Source organism: Acomys russatus, chromosome 10 (genome assembly GCF_903995435.1).
Source record: "Acomys russatus chromosome 10, mAcoRus1.1, whole genome shotgun sequence".
In the NCBI taxonomy this organism is placed as follows: domain Eukaryota; kingdom Metazoa; phylum Chordata; class Mammalia; order Rodentia; family Muridae; genus Acomys; species Acomys russatus.
The window spans coordinates 3658908-3676173 of record NC_067146.1 but is presented as its reverse complement, the minus strand read 5'-3'; the positions used below and the strand labels follow the sequence as shown (position 1 = coordinate 3676173).

General features: G+C 47.7%; 1 protein-coding gene across 1 annotated transcript in view; it reads left to right on the top strand.

The window, feature by feature from the left end:
• The first annotated feature begins 15263 nt into the window (after window positions 1-15263).
• Tbxas1 (thromboxane A synthase 1) overlaps window positions 15264-17266 on the top strand; it is a 141219-nt gene continuing 139216 nt past the window's right edge. The window contains exons 1-2 of the mRNA XM_051152437.1: window positions 15264-15279; window positions 15649-15797. Coding sequence (XP_051008394.1) covers window positions 15264-15279; window positions 15649-15797 — 165 coding nt within the window. The remainder of the gene's footprint in view (window positions 15280-15648; window positions 15798-17266) is intronic.

Sequence of the window (17266 nt, the reverse complement as noted above, 5' to 3'; positions counted from 1 at the left end):
TCTCTCAAACCAAATCTCAAACCCAGTTATCTAACCAATAAGCTAACCAGCCAGTTAGCCAGCCAACCAACCAACCAACCAGCTAACCAAAACCCACAACCAACCACTTACCCATCTTTTTCTTGCCTATATATTCTATATAGTCTACCCACTACCACCCCATTCTTCCTCCCTTGCCAGCACAGTGACCATCCCTGCCCCCTCCCCACCCCCCAACACTTAGCAACTTACCTTTCAGCTCTTGTTGTAGTTGGTTTCAGTTGCTATGATAAAACATTGACCAAAAGCAATGTGGGGGAGGGAAGGGCTTGTTTGGCTTACACGTTACAGCCGTCGTCATGAAGGGAGTCATTGCAGAAACTCAAATAGGCCAGGAGCCTGGAGGCAGGAACTGCAGCAGAGCCCATGGAGGGCTGCTTCCTGGCTCTCCATGGCTGGTTGAGCCTGAGTTCTTAGACCACTCAGGACCACCTGCTCAGGAATAACCCCGCCCACAGTGGGCCGGGCCTTCCTACATCAATCATTAATCAAGAAAAAACCGCTCCACAGCCTTCTGTGGTGCTGGTCTCTTGTTAATAACAGGTGACTCTTCAGCTACAGCTGACCAGAAGCCACTGATGATTAATTAAAATACATCACACAAGTAGCTCTGGCAGAGTCTTAAAAAGACTCTCAAACTTTCCTCTGAAATTTCAGGCCTCCACCACCTGCAATACTTTCCACCTTCCTTTTTTTTTTTTTACAAGCTCCTACAGAAGAGCCTTTTCAACTCCAAGCACGCAACAGCTTTTCCAGCCCAAAGTTCCAAACTCCTCCAAAAGAATATGGTCAGGGCTGTGGTAACCACTCCTCACGATCCTGGTGCCACCATCTGTATTTGTTACAGACCAGAAACCACTTAGAGGAAGGAGTTCATACAGGCATATGGTTCCAGAGAGATGAGAGTCCATCGTGATTGGGAGACATGGCAGCAGACAGGCATTGGCAGCTGAAGCAGGAAGCTGAGCACTCACAGCTTCAGCCATAAGCAGGAAGTGGAGAAAGCAAACAGGAGGTGGGGTGAAATCATAAACACTTAAGGCCTACCCCCAGTGTTATACTTCCTCTAGCAAGGCTCTGCCTTCTACAGGTTCCACAGCCTCCCCAAATAGTGTCACCAAGTGTCAAGATTCCCAAGCCTATGGGAGATGTCCAAACCACTACAGCTGCACAGTGGGAACTTTATTTCCCACTGTGACAACTCACTATAAGAACACCAACATGTCACAAGTTCTTAACCACAGTAAAATGTCCTTCCTTCTCTGCCTTAAGTGCTGGCACTCTTGGTCTCTAATATGTCTAGTCTCTGGTGCTATTGGGCATATGTCACAGCCATTATTTGTGCATCATGAGTAAAAAGGTTGGGCTTACTGATTGTGATCCATTGGTCCCTTTTTATAGATGCCGAAATGAAGGTCCTGAAAAGTTAAGTGAATGTAGCTGTATCAGTCAGCTACTGCTGTATAACAAGCCAACCCGTACTCAGCCACAGACAATCACATTTAGTTTTCCCATGGTCCCTGGCTTAGTCAGACTAGCTCTGTTCTGGGCTGAGGATGGGGTTCTGTTTGCTCCTTGTGATTGTAACAGGGCTGAGGTTTGAGAAAGCCTGTTCCAGACCATCCCAAGAATGCAGAACACAGAAGAGGGAACAGCACAGCGACGGAGGCTTTGTTTCAGAACCGCCGTCCGGTTGCTTCTCTGCCTGTATGCCTTTGGCTCAGCAAGCTGCAAATCAAAGCCTAGTGAGAATGCGCTGAGGAAAAAGGCCCCACCCTGTAGTGGGAGGTCCTGGTCCTGCCTGAGCCAAGAATGCTGCTGTATAATTTTAATGCAGAAAACTTGAAGAATTGACAGCCTTCAATTGCTCCTTGTTCCAAGTCCAAGACTACACAGTTTTATCTCTGGAAAAAGACAAAATAGCAACAAAACAAAACAAACACTTAAGACTAATGGACATTTGGATTCTTATTATAAATGAAAACAGTGAATCTAAGTAAACCAGATACTGGGGATGAATCTGCCAGCTGAGACACTGACAGAGGGGAGAGGTCACGCAGGCCTTGGCTGTGAAGAGATGAACTGGCATCAGGAACTCCCAAAGCAGCCCAGAATTCAGTGTAGGACTCAGATTGGACCTGGGCCTAGGAATTTCCAGTCAAACAAAGGATGGAGGGCAGGGCCTGGCTGATGGAGACTGGAACACACTTGAAGGGAACCCTAAACTCTCAATTCCAGTGTAGGACAGCAGGTCGAGGAGAGGCTGCCTGAAGGTAGGGGGCCTGAGGGGGCTGGGTGCAGAGTGCTTGCCATGTTTGTTCTACCGCAGCCAGTGCATATCCTTGCTGACTTGTGAGCTCTGGTGGAGGACACCAGGCAGAAAGTGTATGGACGTAGTTATGCCAAGAACTGTTTGAAATGCAAACAGTGATAGGCGCGCTTTCGTAGTCTCATGGATGGGCGAGCATCCTGCATCATTAAGGGTAAAGTGTTTATTTCTTGTAACTACCTCTGGACATCGGCTACTGGCTTCTTAGAAGAAAGGAGGCATCCTCTTGTCCCAGACCTGTGGCATACTGTGATTTTTACTTGATTTCAGAGATAAAAGGTGACTCCGTCACACTTCACGCTCTCCCTCGCCATGCGGGTTATCCCTTCTCCCTGGGAAGCTGCTGGGGAGTCTGAGCCGCAGAAGCTTTGTGATCCAGGCTCAGACCCTAGGCGCCATTGTCTTTTTATCTCCAAAAGAGTGCTGACTAAACCACCTAGAATATAGGTTAGTGTTGTCAATAATATGCAGGAAAGCCAAGAGAAAATAGGAAAAGTAGGACACGCATTGTGAGCCCAGAGTAAGGTGCCTTTAGAGTGGGGCTTCTTTCAGCCTCGCCCCAGCACATACACACCACACACGCCACATAACACACACACACACACACACACACACACACACACATACACACACTACATATACTACATACATAATAATCACTCCATAACCCCTCCACACAGTACATACGACATAAACGTCACACACAGGCACACAGTGTATATGCCATATGCATTACACATGTAATACATTCACATGCCACATATAGCACATGCATACTACATGCAAACTATGCACATAGAACATACACATGATACACCACCCCACACATATATGCTATATACACACTTTGTGTACACATCACGCACACGCGCGCGCGCGCGCAATACATACCACACATGAACACATATTGTATACGCATTGCACAAATAATATATTCACACAAACCAACCGTGTACATTACGTACTACTACACATGTGACTTAACTGCCAGCTTTGATAGCTCCTGGAATAGGCTGAACAGCGTCCCCCTAAAACTCACATCCACCGGTACCTCACAATGAAACCATATTAAGAAATGGGTTTCTGCAGATATAATCCAATGAGGATGGGTTGGAGTGGCCCCGGGACGATTGTCCTCACAAGACAGAGATGGTGTGTCACGAAGTGGCGCACACTGGCAGGGTGGAGACAGAGAGAAGTTGGAGCAGTGTGTGTACAAGCCAGAGAAAGCCAGCAATGTGTAACTTCCAGAAAGTGCCCAGCCTCCTCGGTGGCACTCAGCCCTGCCAAAACTCAGTTTTACTTTCAGCCTCCAGAACAGGAGAGAGGGGCCCTCTATTACTTTAAGCCACCCAGTGTGTGCAATTAGTTGAATGCCTAAGGAAAAGAATCCAGTTTCCTCACCCCAGGAGGCCTTGCTGAGGCAGGGCCAGCAAGTCTGAGAGGGTTGGCTTGAATCATGGAGGAACCTCTGTCTTCCCTGCAGCCTGCCCTCAGGTCGGGGACCAGACCTGTGGCTGGACTCTTAAGTCTCAGCTTTCCCCACTGTCTAGCAGGCATAGCGAGGATGTTGGTGGACATTAAGGGGCATGATGCTGCCAGGTGTGATGGCTCAAACCTGTGACCCTCACACTTGGGAGGCTAAGGCAGGTTTATGGGCTACAGAGTGAACTCAGGCCAGCCTGGACTACAGAGTAAGATCTGGTCTCAATCTAAACAGAGCAACACAACAGAAAATAAAGCACAGGGCTCAATTTTCTCACGTTTTATCGTTTTCTCCTATAGGTCAGCATTATGTCTGAGCCATAAGAGGGCTTGGTAATGGCAGCTATTATTACCCTATGGTTGTCTGACATCTAACCCATCCTCAGCCCCTCCAGTTGGAAGCTCCCTTGATCTTACTTTCCTAGGAAAAGCAGAACAGATTGATCTGGTCCTGTGGTGATGTACACTGGCTTTCGGGGCAATGCCTGGGACAGAACAGACAATGCAGCAGTGTTCCATTGTCCCCTCTCAGGGAGGCCGATGGCCACAGGCATGATAGAGGATGGGCAGTTTGAAAAGGCCCCATTGAGGCTTTGGAAGAAGAGGCACTCAATTTGCATCTGTTGCCGCTGGGATGCAGGTGATGGAGTAACCCCCCCCCACCCCCCCCCCCCGCCGTGACCCTTGCCCTGGGAGTCATGGCCTTGCATAATCTCTTCCCCTTTTACACCACGGAGCATTGGTGTATCCAAGACACTGCAGCAGAAGTGATGCCCCGTCACATCCAAGGTCAAATCATGAAAGCCTCAGGATTCCACCTTGGGCTCACATTCTTTTCTTTCTATCTTTTTTTTTTTTTTTTTAAATTTATTTATTCTTGTTACATCTCAATGTTTATCCCATTGGGCTCACATTTTTTAGGACTGTTTAATTAAGGGAAGCAGCCAATATGCTGAGCAACCCCCGTCCCCCAACAGCTATGTCAACAGAATGCCCTCTCAACTGGCTTTTGGGGAGACCCTGGCCCCCCAAACCACCCTGCTACTCTGCATCAGATTCCTGACTCTCCCAGAAACGCTGGGACTGGCTTGACGCGTTTAGGTTGTGTGTGTGTGTGTGGCGGGGGGCGGGCGGGTAGTCTGCTACAGTCTGTTAGGTTGTGGTAGGCAACTGATGCAGGTGACAAGGTGAGGGCAGCATGAGGAGCTGGGAATAGGACAAAAGCTGTGATGGTAGAAAGGACCTCAAGGTGCGGGGGCCAAGCCAGAGGCCACAACTACTTCATAGTCCTTCATGCGGAAGGACCAGGCATGTTCTGTGAGTCTGAGCATCTGGGGCAGAGCTCAAGGGCATGATAGCATGGCCATTTACACGGACAAGCGACGGGTGGTGAGATTTGGTAATCTCACGCTGCAGCTGTCGCCCTTAACCTTGCATTATCCAATTGCCGTTGGATGCATAGTCAGCGACTGCAGCAACAAAGACCAGAGACCAAGGGACGAATTTGCCAAGAACAAGGCCATGGTAAAGATAATATTTTGGATAATAGTAGCAAACAAAATGCAGTGAGTTTTTTTTAATAATATATATATATATATATACATACATATATATATACATATATATATATTCTTTTTTTGAGACAAGGGTCTTTGTATGTAGCCCTAGATGTCCTGAAACTCACTATGTAGACCAGGCTAGTACTGAACTCACAGAGATCTACCTGCCTCTGCATCCAGAGTGCTGGAACTAAAGGTTTTTTGAATGCCTACCAGACTAGAAAAAAAAAAAAAAAAAAAGGAACTTGGAATCATTTTTTTACACCCATGACAATATCCGTGCCTCTTTGTACCAACCGTGGATGGCCAGAGATGTCTAGCTCAACTGACCAAAGGACTTTCCTTTACTCTTTTGCACAGGACACATGTCTGTATCCTGATTTCAAGTGTCAAGGCTACGCTGACTCAGTGGCTAATCTGACCTGTGGGGATGATGATCTTGTGACAATGTCTGCCTTTCCACAGGGTTTTACCCTAGAGAAGAAACAAAGTGTGGCTTTCTGCATCCTTGTCCCTGAAGATCTTTGCATTCCAGGCAGTTTATTCCCTTACATATATAAAGCAAGAGACAATTGCATCCTAGAGAGAAGTGTAGGCTCCAGACCCAGACAGTCCAGGTTCGAATCTTAGCTTTGCTTCTTGCTAGCTGTGTGTCCTTGGGCTGCTTACTTCACCTCTCTGAGACTCAGTACTTGATGGGAGCACATCCCACTCAGCAGGTTGAACAGGATAGGAGCTCCCGTCCAGGTAGAACTTCAAGCCGCCCCACCCCCACCAGGAAGACTCATCATAGGTTCCCTTATCAGCAGAACACAGAGGCTTGAGTCCCTGTCACCCTCTGTGGGGTCTCACTTAAGTCTGGTGGCGTTCACCTGAGGCACATGTCCCTCTTGCATGACACCATCTTAGGGTTCTTTAAGGGTTTCATGAAAACAAGGGATTAGCGTCTCATCCCAGCCCTCAGGAAGGCAGTGGCGGGCAGATCTCTGTGAGTTCAAGGACAGCCTGGTCTACAAATTGAGTCCAGGATAGCCAAGGCTACACAGAGAAATCCTGACTTGAAAAAAAAATTTAAAACAATTATAATTTTTTCATACAGTGGAGCAAGCTTCTGGGTGTGTGTGAGTGCGTGCGCATATGCACATAGGGTGAGCTTTTGTAGGTGCACATATGTATGTGCATGCGGTGGTCAGAGGACAGACAATTTGTGTCATTTCTCATTCCACAAGTGATGTCCAACATTTGGACGTTGCAAAATGATGTTGTCACCTACAAAGCCCACACTTGAAATCTATTGAGCTTTTTAAAAAAATCACAGAAAACCTCATGTTTTAAGTAACAATTTTGTGTTGTGTTGGGCCCCATTAATAGCTAACATTTACCAATCTATCATTTATCTGTCAACCCATCATCTGGCCATCTATCATCACTGGTTTTCCTGGTCGATGGAGTAGCTTAGTTTAGATAAAGTTAGATACATAAACAATACTTTAAAAAGCCACAGTACTCACCCCAGGAGTTCATAATTAAAACCACTTAACTGGCACTGACATCGTTTGATCGCTTTGTTCTGCTTTCACCTTAGAAAACAAAGTACTCATGCCATGACTATGCGATTTGACTCAGTCCTCTTTAATCCTCACTGGCACAGAAAGGCAGGCAATGTCCCAGGATCCTTTAGTAGCTAGTTGTGTGAAGCCAGAGAGCTGGGACCCAAGACAAGATGGCGGCTGACTCAGGCCACCCTTGGCCATCCCTTCCAAGCTAGTCATCCCACCTTGGCCCACCTCCTACCCTCCTCATACCCACCTCACTGTCCTAGTGGGTGTTGGTTGGCTCTTTCATATGGGGCTGGGTTTTCATGGGGCACCCAGCAGCAAACACTCAGTGGTCAGGTTGTTCCCCCAGAAATTTCTGACAACAAATTTTGGCCTCCTGTACTCATCCCTCCTCAGGCAGCTTTATGGAATATCCGTTGGCTATGATGTAATGTTCACATCTCTTGGTCTAATGACATCTTAGAGAGAGGGCCTGGTTATAGGGACCTTGAGTTTTGTTTTGTTTCCAAACTAGCTTTTGTAGGGCACAACTTAGCATCAGCCACCATATTTTCTGAATCATAACTACAGCTCAGTAGTCAGCAGAATAACTAAAATAGAAATGGTAGCTTTCAACCGAGGATGCACCCTCTGCCGGGTACTTCTTCGAAATGCAAATGATTGATTCACTTTTGCTGTCTGCCGTTGGACTTGTCTAGGCTGTGAATGCCTGGGCTCAGGCTGTGGTGGTAGTGATGTCCATGATGGCCTGGCACCCAGCACCTGACATGGCAGTGGTGAGTGGGAACACGTAGGGAGCAGCAAAGGGAGCAGTTACCAGCCTGGCAGCTCTCTCCAGTCCTAACATGCTGGCTGCATTAGCCCCAAGGGCCACACAGGCTTTCAGTCCTGCACTGCCACCCTCCCTGAGGACAAACCATGACCACAGTTTGGGCTAAAGCCAAGGTCAAGTGCAGAGCAGCTCTTTGTGGTAGTGACACTATGGCAGGACACAGAGGTCCATCTGACCCATGTGACCACATGAGCTTTGAGGAAGGACTCAGGTCTCCTTTGTCAGTCTCTAGCCATTGGGGTCAAACTGTCATCCAGGCCATGGGCAGCCCCATAAACAGACCACATTTTACACTGTGCCTTGCTGGGGCCAAACTTAAGAGTCTTGACTTCTCAACAGTGGCTGAGGACCAGAGCTATCAGGTGAGATTCCAATGCGTGCCTCCCTTACGTCACGTCTGGCACTGTAAAGAATGGATGACCATTTGGTTTTGTTTATCGAAGTGGTCTTGGTTTTCATGGATGTCATAACATAAAGCTTCCTTGGGGAGGAGGCACATTTACAAATGCAAAGGGTATTGGGAGGTGATGGTATCGGCAAGACGCAAATACAGCGAAATTTGCACAGCCTTTCCCCCTTTCTCTCACATACACACACACACACACACACACACACACACACACACACACACACACACACAATTGGATTTGAAAAAGTAGGAGCTTTAAGCTTGTGGGTACGTATCGATTCTCCTGGCTTTCCTGGCCTGAAGACTTGGGATGGAAAAGTAAATTAACTCTCTGGACTATCACAAGCACTAGCTGGTGACTTCTGTTAAATCATGATGGTTTCTGGAGACTGCTTATCTACTTGGCCGGGTAGACGGTGGGAGGCCGGCTCTGGTGTGGCTGCCTGCTGGCCTCTTGCCACGCCCCTCAATTGCACCGTCTGTCTGTCTGTCTGAAGAAGGAAGTCTGTGACAGTTTGTGACCCTGTCCTCATCCTGGGCACTTCTCCTTTTTCCAGCACATCCCCAAAGAAAGGCTGGCTCTCTCTGCAGTACGAGTTGGGTATGGGAGCTGAATAACAGCTGTCCAATTGCCCAGGTCCAACCCCATGAACTCCACCTCACATGGCAACTAGGGCTTGGAAGCTGTGATTCAGTCAAGAGTCTTAAAGAAGAGAACATTATGGATTATGGGGGTGGATCTAAAATAATAACAACACTTCTTATGTTATAGGGGAAGGGGCTCTAGGTTTTGCCTCTGTTTTTGTTTTTGTTTGAGATTTATATAATTTTATGTTATGTTTTGCCTGCATGTATGTTTGTGCACCAATGTGTTCCTGGTGTTCACAGAGATAAAAGGATGCCATCAGAGCCCCTGGAAGATGAGAGGTACAGATGGTTGTGAGCCACCTTGTGGGTGCTGGGAAGAAAACCTGGGCCCTCTGCAAAAGCAGTGGGTGCTCTTAACTGAGCCATCTCTCTAGCCCTGTTCTGAGCTCTAGAAGGAAAGAGTTCAGTGGACAGACACAGAAGCTCTCTTAGCAGGCACTAAGAGAGATGTAAAGGTGGGAAAGCATTCTAGTAGCCTCTGTGCTGTGGGTTTTGAAGGCAGTTTTGTGAATATTTATGAAGTGGGTGGAATATTCATGCAGCAAGTGTCTTTCAGTCACCGTGGGCCAGATCCTCTTTTTAGAGTATTTCTTCCCATGACCCTCTAGAAAAGCCCACAAGGTGTGTGTGTGTGTGTGTGTGTGTGTGTGTGTGTGTGTGTGTGTGTTAGAAACCACAGTGTAAATGAATTATAAGGAAGCTGTCATCTTCAGAGGCTGCAGGCCCTTCAGATTTGTGGCACCCTGGTTTCTGACACAGGGAGAAGAAGCCAGTTGCAGCTTGTTGTTTAACCACAAGGGGCATGCCGACCGCCAGCTGCTAAGATGGATGCCCTCAGTCCACTGTCTCCACGCCTTGCCCAGGAGTTCTGAGTAAGGGAAGAGATGAATGAAAGCCCAGGCTGTCATGGCCACCAGCCCAGGATGCTCCAGAAGGAGCAGGTCTTGGCTTTAAAGATGTTTAAAGACATTTAAGACTGATTTTGGACTTACAGCCTCTAGAACAACAAGGCAGTAAATTTGAATCGTTTAAACCACTATGTCAGTGGTCATTTGTTATATCAGCAATTTGAAAGTACAGTTGGGAAAAAAAAAAACCCTAGCTTTTTTCTTTTCTTTTCTTTTTTCTTTCTTTCTTTTTTGAATGGCTTCAGTTTCTGACTTGAAAATGGCTTCTATTTCTGACAGGATTCACCATAATGTTTACCTTTTAGAGAAGGCACCACTATGCATGTAAAATGACTTTAATTATAGAGGGCTCAATTAATGAGACTCCAAGTCTACTCCAATTTTCAATAGCAGGGGATGCTTCAGATATGGTACCAGAGTCAGTTGTTCTACATGTGAAGGTGATGCCACAGGCCTATGCCATTTTGAACTCATGAGTTTAAATACGTTTGATGTTTTGAGTCACTGCAATTATTACCGAATCGATCAGATGGCTCATCTTTGGCAAAGCCATGTTTTCCTAGACTAAAATCTAGGTGTCAGCAGAGAGGACAGCTCCTGGAGGCTCCAGGGGAGGCCTTGCTCCTTATCTGGTTGGGTAGGGGACTCAGCAATGCAGTCTTGGATGTCAATCACCATTTTACCAGAAGCAAATGGGATGGGGATGTCTAATACCCAATTAGGAGGGGCAGTCATAGTGATAACAATTAAACAACCTACTAGGTCTCCAAAGGTGTCTGGTTTGTGCCATTTGTGTAACTTCAGTTACAAGGGATGGGGAGCAACTGTTTTAGAGGGGGAATGGAAATTGCTAAGTTTTTTTTACTTAACGTTTAAATATGGTTGCTTTAGTTACTTTTCTTATTGCTGTAACCAAAGACCTGGCAAAGAGCAACTTAATAAAGGAAGGACTTGGTGTGAATCGTGGTTCAGGGAATACAGTCCAACATGCAGGGAAGGCACGGTGAGAAGAGAGATGCGCTCAGCTGGTCCTTTCCCCTTAGTGAGGGTCTCTATTGCTGCAATGGAACACCATGCCCAAGAAGCAAGTTGGAGAGGAAAGAGTTTATTATTCAGCTTACACTTCCAGATCATAGTCCATCATTGGAGGGAGTCAGGACAAGAACTCAAGCAGGACAGGAACCTGGAGGCAGGAGCTGATGCAGAGGCCATGGAGGGGTGCTGCTCACTGGTTTGCTCCCATGGCTTGCTCAGCCTGCTTTCTTATAGAACCTAGGACCACCAGGCCAGGGATGGCAGGCACAGTGGGCTGGGCCCTCCCCCACTGATCACTAATTGAGAAAATGCCTTACAGCTGGGTCTCACAGGGGCATTTCCTTAACTGAGGCTCCGTTCCCTCTGATGACTCTAACTTGTGTCAAGTTGACACACAAAACCAGCCAATATTCGTTGATATTCAGTTCTGGGGTTGAGAGAGAATCTCTGTGCTCCCCCATCTCTTGAAAATTTCTCACCAACATGATATAGCTGTGCCTCGCCAATGCTTGTGTGTTTCGTAATTTAATCACGTTGACAATAGAAATAGTTAAATGTGATAGCTGTAATACTTATGTTTCTGTTGCTGTGATAAAACGCCATGACCAAAAACAGGCTACAGAAGGAAGGATTTGTTTGGGCTTATAGCTCCAGAGCGATCAGAGTCAGTCATGCCATGGCGGCATGGCTGCAAGTACAGGCACAGTGGCAGGAACAGGAAACATGGAGCAGAGGAAATGAGCTAGAAGTGGCCCGAGGCTTTTAACTCCTAGTGACATACTTTTTCCAGCAAGTCTGCATCCCCAAAACTTCCTTAAGCAGCTGTTACAATCATTAACTTTTTTTTTAAGTTGATGAGTAGACATTTAAAATGAGCATTTGCGTTGGGAGCTGGATAAAGAAGGTTCGGAGTTCAGTGGAGAGAGTGGAGCTAGTATCTGAAATGTAGGAGCGTTTGACTTGACAGTGGCATTAACAGTGACAGCTCAACGGAAGGAAAAGGAGCCAGCAGCCCAGAAGGTTAGAGGAGCGACGTCATGAAATAAAGAGGTAACAGTGTTCCCAAAGGAGTGCTCAGCTGCACTGAGAATTCAAGTAAAGAGACTGGCAGGGAATCGTGGAGTTGACAAAAAGAAGCCGTCCCTTCCCTTTTTGTAGGTTTAGCGGCTTAGCGGCAGGACTGAGGGGGCAGAAGGGGACAGTGCATGTTCATTTGAAAAAAACCTTGCTGAAAGGAGGGAAGAAAAGCGAGGCTGCAAAGCGAGGAGGCGTTTGCTCCCTTGCTTTAAGATGAAGAACACAAGGACCCATCTGCACTGTGGTAGGAGTGGCCCATGGAAGGGAAAGATCAATGCTTCTGAAAGAAAGAAGAGGACAATGAGCTGCCTAAGATCCAGGGTGAGGGAACCACTGCAGGCTGGCTTCTGGCATTCTAAGCCTCAGTCCCTCTGACCTAAACGCACTGAGCATCCTTCAAGGCCTGGGGATGTAGCCCAGTTTATAGCATGCTAGTTGCCCAGCACACACAAAGCTTGGTCCTCAGTGCTGCATAACCGGATGTGGTGGCACACCCCTGTAATCCCAGCAGCCAGGTGGTGGAGAGAAGAGGATGAGAAGTTTCAAGTCTTCAGCTCCATAACAAGTTTGAGGCCAGACTGGGCCAGATGAGCTCTTGTCTCTCAGACAACAACAACAACAAAACCCCCTGGTTTACCCCAAGTAGCTTCTTTGTCTAAACAGTCGGCCATACTCCTACGGAAACTCCATCAAGAGAGTGCCTTGGTTTTGAGGAACCTGGGCAGCTTGTAACCTTTCAAATTTAGCCTTACTGGAAAAACAATGTAGATGATTCAGTTTGTTTTGAGAAGGGCCACCCTAAGCTTCCCCAGTGGCTCTGTAAGACTGTGCATAGCGTGTAATGATCGCCTTCGATGTGAAAATAGAGCCAAAGAATTTTTACGTGGGGCAATATGCATGTCTACTGTCATTTTCTGACTTGAGTATCCTTACCGTAAACAATGACAGATGTCCAGAATGGTGGTGGTGGGCATATTTGCATTAATCCCTGTCAAAGGAAAGCTGTTCTAACTATCACAGCATGGTGGTCGCAGAACGGCTGCGCGGTACCGGCTTTTCACACAGCATCCCAGGCCACCTGCACTTCTGTTGGATGGCATAGAACTTAATGGCACAAGAGGCAGAATTCTTTTATAGTGACAATGTTGAAAGTGACAGGAAGAAACAGATATTTAAAATATTTTCCTTGACTGCCTGGAATGTTTTTGTGAGCATCCCTGCTCTCAGCTTCCCACGGGAGAACTGATTGTTTCCCACGTCTAGAAGCCGGAAGTCTGAAATCAAGGTGTCAAGCACAGCCAGGCTCCCTCTGAACCCTATAGGATGAACCCTTCCTCCTCGCCTTTCCTTCTAGTAGAAGTTTCTTTCTTTCTTTCTTTTCTTTTTTATGATCTTTGACCTCCCTTGGTTCTGCCCTCACAGTCTTCTGGCTTCTTCCCAGTGTGGCTGTCTTCACAAGGCCATTTGGTTATTATTTGAACGTGAAGCATCCTTCATGGGCTCATCTCCTTGACGACTCGTTGCCCAAGGGAGACCTGTCTGTTTTGGAACTTTGTGGAACCTTAGCAGGTGGAGTGTGGCGGAAGGGAGTGAGTGATTGGGGCAGCCTTGGGATTTCGAATCCCCACCACACTTCCTGCTCACACTGTTTTCTGACTATTCTGCCTCTGTGCTTCTCTCCCTCGCTCCCCTCACAAAGGATCAGATCCCTTTGAACTGTGAGGCCAGATAAGCCCTTCCTCCTTAAGTTGCTTCTTGTCACAGCAGTGAGGGAAGTGAACAATATGGCCATCTTCTGATAAGGACCATGGTCCTTTTGGATGGGCGGTCCGGTCCCATCTACTTCAGTATGACCTCATCTGAACGAAAGCCGTTCGCACTAACCCTATTTCAGGTACAGCCAGGTTCCGAGGTCCCAACTTGTCTCTTGGAATTTATTGCCCCCATCCCTGAAGGAGTCTGTGGCCCTGGGCATCTGAGGAGACATTGGAAGGTCAGCTCATGAAAACAGGTCAGAGAAGGGAACGGGAAGGGCACAAATGGTGCCAATGTGGCAACTTTGCCCCTACACGTGGAGTGATAATCTTCCACTACAGGCATCCTGGCTGATGAAGGCCTTACCTGGTCACTTCCCGGCTGAAGATGCCTGTCTGTGCTCTGCTCCCAGGCTGTAAGTGAAATTTGTAATTGTACACAGGGCACTCTCTGCTGGTGCCATATGCTTGAAAATGTCTGAATTTTGTGCAGAGACACACAGGCAGTGTTCTCCGAAGTGCAGTTACATAATGAGGGCATGGACTTGCATAATAATTAGCATGTGTAATTAGGCACAGGCTTCTTGTCCTTTAATTAGACAATCAAGGCATCTAATTACTAAATTAAGATGTAATTACGTGGCCCAAGATCTTCATATTTCTTTCTACCCATCAGAGATTATATTTAGAAAATGCTTTGCAAAAACCGATGGAAAAAAAAAAGCAAAGGTAATCTCCGATTTGAGAGTGTTAAAGGAAGTGTTCACTAGCTGTGAGCCTCCTTTGATCTCTCCTTTTGGGGATAAGGGGAGTTATTTAAAATACCATCACCTGCTTGAAGGCTGCTTTTTTCCAAACAGTGCTGCTGGCCTTTGGCACACATGCTAATGAGCAGGAATGTGGGTGTGGCTAATATGTAATTCACACTGGGTGAGGCTCGTGATTCTACTTAAATTCGGACTCCGTGGTGATGTCCTGGGAGGGCATTCAAACCAGCAGCACTTTCAGACTATGGGAGGGACACACTGCTACCCATCCTACCCTGCTTGGTTCTCCCCCCACGGCTATTTTAAGCATGGGCACATTGCTGTGCCTTGTAAATGGTGCTTAGGAGGAGACATTGGAGGGTTTGCTGAACTGTTCTCAGGTCAGAGAATGAAACAAACACCCCATCCTCCTCGCTGCAGAGGGTTTTGTGCGCTAGTATTCATCAGTGGCCAGACTGGAGTGCTATTCTGTTGTTTTCCCCCTTGTTCCTAAATTGGGATTTGGCTGATCTCGGCATGATGCTAAACACCCAGTTTGACTCATTAATTTTTCTGAACCAACTGAACTTTTGACCTAACTGTCTGGCTGGGGATCGGGGCCGTATGGTAGGTTTGCCCAAGCCAGCTCTGACTCTAACTATGTCACCTCCCTGTCGCCATAAACTGAAATGCCACCATAACCCCAGTGTACGAACAGCTTTACTGAAAAGTAGCATAGCCTCTATTGGGCCACAGGGTAAAGAGAATCTGCCTCCCTATAGGTTTAGGCAGGATAAAGCCTCACAAAGACAGTAAGTGGGGAGTAGGAGGTCTCTTTGCAATGAAGTGCCTCCGTAACTATTTTTCTTTTCTCAGTGAGGCCATGGCCATGCAGTGTGGTGAGCAATGAATTCTGTATGAAGAGCGGTAGGCCAGCATGTAACGCCGGGGAGCTTACTCTCTGCCACTGTACATCTTTGCGTTGTCTCCTGAGCTATGGCTCATGGTAGACTTAGAAGCTGAGGAACTGGGGTGCGTGTGTGGAGCCAGCTGATGGAGTTCCATTGGAGGAGGTCTTAGCCTACCTTTCTCTGAGACATCCCCAGGCTTCAAAGGCCTGGGGGATCCCATCACCCCACCTGGAGGCACGCCTCTGTCCTCCTCCTTCTCTTTCTTTGCTCGTTCCCTGCCTCCAAGCCCTTGGTTCACAGGAAACCCGGCCTCACTAAAAGATTTCAGTAGTTCTGTTTTATAACAGGGCCAATGAGATGAACACAAGAATCAGTTCTTTGGCTTTAAAAATTTGTCTCTCTCTCCACCCAGGTATTCCACATCGGCATTTTCAAGGCTGGAGAAGCTGGGCATCAGACACCCCAAGCCCTCTCCTTTCGTTGGGAACTTGATGTTCTTCCGCCAGGTGAGGCATGGATTCTCTGGACCTTGCACAAGGTTTCCCATGGAGCTTTGGGAGTCAGGGTGATTGCCACGTGAAGAATCCATGTGATGGGAAAAACCCTTCTCTACTAGAATGGACTCCCTCCGCCCTCCTCCGTCCCTCCCCTCTTCCCTCCCCCTCTCCCTCCCTCCCTCCCTCCTTCCTTTCCTTTCTTTCAAGGTAGGGTTGCCAAGGCTAGCTTTAAACTTGCTATGTAAGAACTCTGAACTTTTTATTGCCTTACCTCCCCCTCCTGAGTCCTGGTTTACAGGGGTACACCACCACACCCAGGTTATGCAGTGCTGGGGCTTTGTGAACACTAGGCAAGCACCCTACCAACTAAGCTATATCTCCAGCTTATGTTATGATGATTCATCTCTGATGCATTCATTCATTCATTCATTCATTCATTCATTCATTCACACCCCCCCAAATCCAATGTATTGAGTATTTAACTACACCGGGTTCTCGGCTGCAGAAGTAGAAGACACTGATGCTCTCAAGCAATGGTGACTACCACCAGCCCGGATGTGTCAAGAGCTGGATTGGGAAGTGCAAACAGCAGCTGTGATCCTGCTTCAGGGAGAACCACCAAGAGGAGTTCCTGGAGGTGGGGGGCAGGTGGGGGCGGGGAGTCTTTCAGGAGCTGCCGACAAACACACACACATCAGGGAGAAAGCACCGTGCATGTGCACAAGAGACCAGCCATGTAGGAATGGTGGCCCTGGTGAGGCGGTAGCCTGCAGGGGCCAAAACTAATAAAGAGGAATGTAGCTGTGTGTGACCCGTGGGCTGGCTTAGCTCTGAAGGTCAAGCCAGTTACATTCTAGACCAGTAGAGAAGCAACACTGAAATGCAAGACTATAAAGGGACAAGAATTGAGATCGGGGGCTGCAGAATCCATGCTGTGGCCAACATCAAGGCTGAGAGGAAAACAGCCAGGGCAAAGTAAGGACCCCAGTGACTCTCAGGTTCAGAGGACTCCGGCAGGGGGTGGGGTGGGGTGGGGGCGTGCAGGGGTGGTGGAGGGGTGGTAAGGGAAACAGCAGCCAAAGGTTGAGCCTGCAGAGCAAAAACAATGGTGTGGGCAAACAGGAGGAAATGACTGAGGAGGAAAGCTGGTTCAGGGAGAAGATTTTTTTTTTTTTAAGCCTGCGGTCTTCAGCTGAGTGACATGGCAGTGGAGATGACCAGGGCGTTTGTAGATAGGGACCCAGTATCTATCTTGGAAGGTTATTTTTTACTCTCATTGGTTTTTCTCAGAAGCCCGATTAACTTGTGGGGACACTGCCTCCAGACCAACAGCAGGCGCCACGAGATCCTGCGTGTGAATTGCCATACAAGGGCAGGAAGGGCTAATTTGGGCCAACCCTGATAGCAACACTCTGAGGGATGGGTGTTGGGATACTCACCCCCACCCCCTATCCCCACCCCCACCACCCCACTCCCTA